Source organism: Hyaloscypha bicolor (genome assembly GCF_002865645.1).
Source record: "Hyaloscypha bicolor E unplaced genomic scaffold K444scaffold_55, whole genome shotgun sequence".
Classification (NCBI taxonomy): domain Eukaryota; kingdom Fungi; phylum Ascomycota; class Leotiomycetes; order Helotiales; family Hyaloscyphaceae; genus Hyaloscypha; species Hyaloscypha bicolor.
This window is the reverse complement of record NW_020194557.1, coordinates 1,210,865-1,217,451: the sequence shown is the minus strand read 5'-3', so window position 1 is coordinate 1,217,451 and position 6,587 is coordinate 1,210,865. Positions and strand designations below refer to the sequence as shown.

At 37.7% G+C, this 6,587-nt stretch overlaps 1 protein-coding gene across 1 annotated transcript; it reads left to right on the top strand.

Annotated features, from left to right (window-relative positions):
• The first annotated feature begins 383 nt into the window (after positions 1–383).
• K444DRAFT_611347 (HET-domain-containing protein) lies at positions 384–2,468 on the top strand. The gene has a single exon (XM_024879922.1). The coding sequence runs from the start codon at positions 489–491 to the stop codon at positions 2,436–2,438; it is 1,950 nt and encodes a 649-aa protein (XP_024739067.1). The 5' UTR covers positions 384–488; the 3' UTR covers positions 2,439–2,468.
• Positions 2,469–6,587: the final 4,119 nt, after the last annotated feature.

The window sequence follows — 6,587 nt, the reverse complement described above, 5'->3', positions numbered from 1 at the left end:
TATGCGATATATCCTAATTAGAGAGAGCTTGTTTCAGTATTTTTAGGCTATATTTAATCTATAGAATTCCTCTTATTTTACTTAAAATCTCAGGAATTATATGCTTCTCAGAGATCCAACTAAGAATCTCATTTTTATAAGGCTCAAGATCAATCTTTGGAGGCATTTTTAGTGCCGTATAATGCGTGCAATATGTTAAAAGTGGAATAATTCAAGTAAGTAATATGTAATGGGTCAAAAATTCGATTTTCCAAAAATTCGATTTTGCGGAAAAAGCCATTGACCCTTTTGGTCGCTATGGTCACCCGTACTAAAGAGGCTCGGTACACGCCGGAAGCCAGCACTGCCTCACAACAGAACACCAATTCAAGAGATCGCGACCCCACACACACTCAACTTCTGTTCTCGACAAACTGTGCCTCCTAGGAAGAGTCCAGAACAAGGAGTCAAATATTTTGCACTCGCTCGCGTCTTTATTTCACAGAAGCATGTCGTATCAGTACCAACCCCTCGACCGCCGCCGGCGTGAAATCCGCTTGCTCGAGATCCAGCCGTCCCCCACTTTCTCCGCTCCAGTGGAATGCAAGGCATTTAAGACAAACCTTGAAGACGCAATAGAATACATCGCCTTGTCGTATTGCTGGGGGGACGCGTCTGTTCGCCTTCCTATCATCGTTGATGGAGTTTCGTTTCCGGTAACGGTCAATTTGTGTCATGCGCTGCGAAGGTTGAGGCATGCGGACCAGTCGCGAGTTTACTGGATCGATGCTATCTGCATCGATCAAACGAACAACCCAGAGAAGAGTCATCAGGTTACTATAATGAGGGATCTATACCACAGGGCCGAATTTGTGGATGTCTGGCTGGGCGAGGAAGGGGAGGATAGTTCGCTGGCTGTGGAGTTGATTAGGATGTTAACTGATACAAACTTGGTCGATAATTTGGTCGCCGCGACCGAAGCTGTTGAGATAATACCTATTGTTTCGAACCTATATGAGCAAAATCCGGGATTATTGGATGAAACTGCCTGGTTAGCAGTGAGGAGGCTGTTTGAAAGGCCATGGTGGACCCGAGTCTGGGTATTCCAGGAGTTCATAGTCTCCAAGGCTGCGGTATTTCGATGCGGCCCTGACCGTTTTGACTGGTTGGATCTTAGCACCGCTTCGGTGGCGCATGGAAGGATTGTGAGCAGCCCATTAAGAAGTCTGTTAACTGGGGACCAGCTGATCTACCTCATTCTTGCAAACTTTTCGATTCCCATGGACTTTATCCACGTCAAACTCCCCAGGTACTTCGAAAGCAGAGAACTTGGCGACTTGTGGAACTTTTCCCCTATACATCTGATGACTCGATTGAAATCAACAGATCCGAGAGATTTGGTTTATGCTCTGCTCGGTGTCGCAGAACTGAAAAATCTACTTCTGGTGCCGGACTATGATAAGCCGATCTCTGAGGTTTACGCAGAGTTTACCATGAAATATATCATGGCATATCTTGACCTTTCCATTATTTCGTTTGCGGGAATTGGCATTTTAGGCGACCAATACCCTCTGGATACACCTTCGTGGGTCCCTGATTTTAGAAGTGGTAACAGACATGGCCAAAGCATGAGCTTAGGTAAATATCGTGCGTCTGGTGGGCGCAAAAGCATTTTCAGCTCCTCGTCAGGATCGAAAATCTTGAATTGCGATGGTGTAGTAGTTGATACGATCACGTCCCAACGACAACATGAGCGTTGGCCGAAAAGAAGTTGGCAAGACCTAGTTTTGAGTCATGCCGAGGTCCCCCATCCTACAGGAATCTCACAGTATCAAGTATTTTTCCGAACAACAATCACTGACGACTCGGTGAGGGTTCACGGAAATAGGCAAAGCGATTTCTTCGACGAAGCTGCCGGCTTCATGTATATAGTCGGGGCTGGCAGCCTAGTGCGTCGTAAAAATGATCCGGTGTTTGTAAAACAAATAGAGAGATTTATAGAAGGCGATAAAAGTGGGAGTTTGTTCGCACAAAACTTTACTGTTTGGAGATGCTCCTCACTGGACTTTGTGGAAACCGGTATCCCGTCAAAGAAAGAGATGCTGGATCCATTCCTCGCGGCCACTAGACCGGAAGATGAACTTCAGTGGCCGGAACCCTACGACGAATCTGGTGTTGCTCAACATGCTCAAGATTGGGCATTCACATTCGAAGTTGCTTCTAGTGACAGAGCCCTTTTCATTACCGCTAAAGGATACATGGGGATGGGTCCGCCGGACAGTCAAATTGGGGACAAGATATGTGTTGTGCTCGGCTGCGATAAACCATTAGTCATTCGAGCCATTGGAGAAAAGTATCTGGTAGTAGGCAAATGTTATATTTATGGTTTGATGAACGGGGAAATTCTAGCAGAAGTGGAGGAAGGAAAGATGGTAGTTGAGACTTTGCATTTCGAATAAACCCACGAGGATAGCTACGCAACACCCCGTCCACTCCAAGACAATCACAACTGTATGAGACTACCCAAAAGCCCTTAAATTCTTGAAACATGTGCTGCTCATGTTAACCCTCGAGCGTTCGTGGGAATTTAAAAGGCGAGGGGATGGTGATGAAGCTCACTTAATCCATTTCTTTTCATCTATTAATCAGCACCTGCGATTCCTCGAAACTTATTCTACCGTCAGTTACTCATTTCTATCATTAGTGTAGTTGTGCACGTCGCTGTGTAACGTAGTCTGCTAATGGCTCACAGCCACCAAGCCTCGACTCTGGCGAGGTTAAACGCCAGAGAAAAGGCGGAAAAGAGCTGTTGTGGAAGATTTCTATGTGTAGCTTTCTGGTCTTCGATCAATGCCTCCTAGCTTTCATTCCACCCAAAAACTACAGGAGATCGAGATGATGCCGAATATTACTGAAGAATCCCCCAACAAGTTTGAATTCTCGCTCCCGTTTGACAGTTTTTCATGATTGTAGGGTAATTCGATGCTCAAATTATTACCTACATCGGCCATTGAAACAGTGAACTCTGTTAATCATCATTTTCCAGATCCTGAGTAAACTGTTACTACCCCCGATGTGCCAGGTACGACTCGAGCTACCCCTGGGTCCAATGGAAGAGCGACGACACATTGTTAGCGCGTAGCATCTTGTACCTCATTGCAACTCTATTCGTATTCAACCGCACTACCATGGAATTTGAAGTAGGATACCCATTCCTATCATTCCAGGCTGGAGAAGTGAGTGATGATGACACTGAAAATAAACTTTACCGATTCGAGTGTATCTTTTCGATGTTTTTGAAGAAAAGGAAATTCTTATTTTTGGACAAAAGACTATACTGTGGCTTGCTACGAGCCAAGATGGCCCGTCGCAAGAAGTTGGCTGGATTTGGAATTCAAATTTTAAGAAGCTTGATCCGGACGCTCTCTATGGGCAGACTAGAGCAAAGTCAAGGTGCAAACCAAACGCACGCACACCTCCAGAGGAGACACCAAAACATCGACCGTATTAGTTAGTGAGTTTTATTTAGTATTATAGGAAGCTTATATTAAATAGGGATACAAAGATGCAATCTGCACAGTGTTTATTTCTGTCGTATATACGGGTACTACAGTCGGTCCGATCCAAAAGCGACAAAACGGTCGCTCTTTTACGCCCATAATAACTTTTTAACCACAACCCCAATTAATTTATTCTAAGTAATGCGATTATAGAATAGAACCAGGCGAAAAATACCTATTAATCAGATTTTTAATATAATTTGTGGTTCATTAATAATCGAGGCTTAAAGTGCACGGACCCTTTTTACTTTTTTGATTTTTCCCTATACAAAACGCAAATATATTTGCTTGCTAAGGTCACGTGAGCCCGGGCTTTAAGGGGAGATCGCGGCATCTCACCAGCCTTATTATTAATATAATAATAATAATTAAGCCCTATAAGCTTAAGTAAGCCTTCCTAAATACTAAATATAGCTTTTTCTGGTACTATATATATTATATATATAGTAGGGCCCTAATTATATAGGTTTCAAGCTAATTTTTGGCCAAACTAAATCCATAAACCTTACTTATTACTTAGCTACCTTCTTTCCCTTACTTTTACATATTATCCCATTTATCTATTACCTTTTTAGATATCGTTCTATAGCGTTTTTGCTTCCGTATATATTAAGCAGCTTATTTAATACTTAATTCCTTCTAATATGCATCCATTCAGCAGAATATATAGTTATAAAACCTCTGTATAGTCTCAATTAAACAAGCTTCAAGTGCCTCTATTACCTTAATCTTGGCATCTGGAAAGCTAGTCTTCTTTACTTAACGATATCGAGTTTTACTATACCCCTAGTATATCTTAATTAGGTTAATTTCGCAGTGGAACTTTAGTAAAAATACAGCCTTATATTCCCGATCTGTAATAAGCTCTTTAACTTGGGACTTCTCTTTAAAGAAGTCTTAGTAATTCAATAGTATATAAGCTAAACAGCACGTTTATTCAATATCAGAAGGGTATTCAAGAGATGCAGTATACTTAGTATCCTTTAGATACTTAAATCTTAAGCCAGATATATTATAACCTTACTTAATAAGAATCTGTTCCATACCCTTAGGCTCTCTTTCTCTATTCGAATTAAGTTATTAAAGGACTTAAATAGTGCCCTATAACCCCGGGATTATATACTTTAGTGAAAAGTATATATTCCTTCTATAGGCCTTAATATTACCCTTTTTAACTCCCTCTAATCCCTTATTTATACTAAAGGCATTCAGTACACCTTTGCTATATGAAGTATATATAGAAAACTAATCAAATATTAGAATAGCTATATAATTTGGGTACTTCTATTCAAATATATTAAGCATCCTAGTAATCTGTACCAGTAGCTGTTTTATATCCCACCAGGGGTCCCTATTTAAGCCTGGATATATAATTTGACGGGCATTCAAATTAGAATTATCCGGAATAAAAATGCCTTTATTATTTGGTACCCTAATACGCCCCTCAGGGCCTACGAATTCAGAATCGTGAATTAGCCTCCCTTTACTCTTTCCGGGCATTTTTTACTAATTATCTGCTAGCCAGAGGCTCTTTTTATAGTCAAATCCATAAAAACAGCTCTTATTATAGAAGTATATTATGTATACCTGAACTCTAATTAGAAGTAAAGATTAAATTATATACTATATACTAGCTTTATTCTTCTTATATTAAACTATATATAATAAAAGCTCCTTTATTAATAGTAAAAATATCTCTTAATAATACTAAATTATATTAGGTTATTTATATCCATTTATATAAAGCCCTTTTTTAGTCTTATAGTAATAAAAGCCGAGTCTAAAAAGCTATAAGTAAGCTATAGTACGGGCAATAGGCTTTTCTATTATTAATAATAATCGAGATAAAATCTCCTAATTAATAGTATTCAGGAAATTATTTAGTAATATTATTTCAAGCTCTTAATTAATTAACCAAGTACGGCAGGCTAAAAAAATATCCTTATTATCTAGATAAAAGACACTCTCTCTTTTATTACTTCTAGTTTCTTACGGAATACTATACTACTATTAATAGTAATTAAATAGCCCCCTAATTCGCCGAGCTAATATCTTTCTATTATTTAAGTAATAATTACTAGAGGCTACTAAGAGTAATATATTAACCCTTTTAAGTCAATATTACCCTAGCTTTAGAAGCTATTAAGTATATTACCGGAATAAGTATAAGTTAGTAATTATATATAAAGTATATAGCTCTTTAGTTTAGGCTAGCTTAATATTTATATTATTAAGGACTTCTTAATAAGTCATTTATATATCTAGAGCTTTATTATCTCTGTAAGCGTTTCTAATAAAGGTATTTAAAAGTAGCTTATTCGTTCTATTATCTTTATCTTTAAGCCTTTACTCTTTCCTTAATTATATATCCCTAGAGATATTAATTAACCCCCTAATAATATTGAATTATAGCTTCTTTTATTTAAAAGATAGTATAATTATAGGAGTCTTAAACCTACTAGATTACTCTATAACTTGAGTATCTTTTGCCCTCTAATTATATATATGTTTTTATTAAGTTCTTAATAACTTTACTAATTCCTTTATTAATTTAGAGATATATAAGCCTCTGGAAGCTAGAAATAATATTAGTATACTTATATTATAATATAAAAATAAGAAAATAAAATAAGAAACTTACTAGCCTATTCTATAAGTCTTTACTCTCGCTATATAAAGATAGGCTTCTCTAAAATAATTATCTTATTACTACTAATAATAAGCTTTCGTTAAGCCCAAAAGAAAGTCAAATCTTCAAGCTCTACTTTATTATTTTATTCAATATCTGATTTATTAGAATCGTTCTCTATATTAGATGGTTTCCTATACCATTTATTAATAGATACTTGAATTATAGCTTCTTTAGCTATAATAAGAACTATAATTAAATCAAGAGTCGAATTAGCTCGCTTGCGTTTCTAAAGGCTTATAGAGGTAGCTATTGGAAGTATATAAAAGAAGTACTTAATTGGGTTTATAGTTATTGAGATATTAATATAATTATAGAAGAGCGGTTAACTGAGGGGGGCAGTCACGTGATAACCAAAG

What these genes read in the sequence shown, in the direction of transcription:
- K444DRAFT_611347 (XM_024879922.1), top strand. Translation starts at nt 489, where the DNA reads ATGTCGTATCAGTACCAACCCCTCGACCGCCGCCGGCGTGAAATCCGC.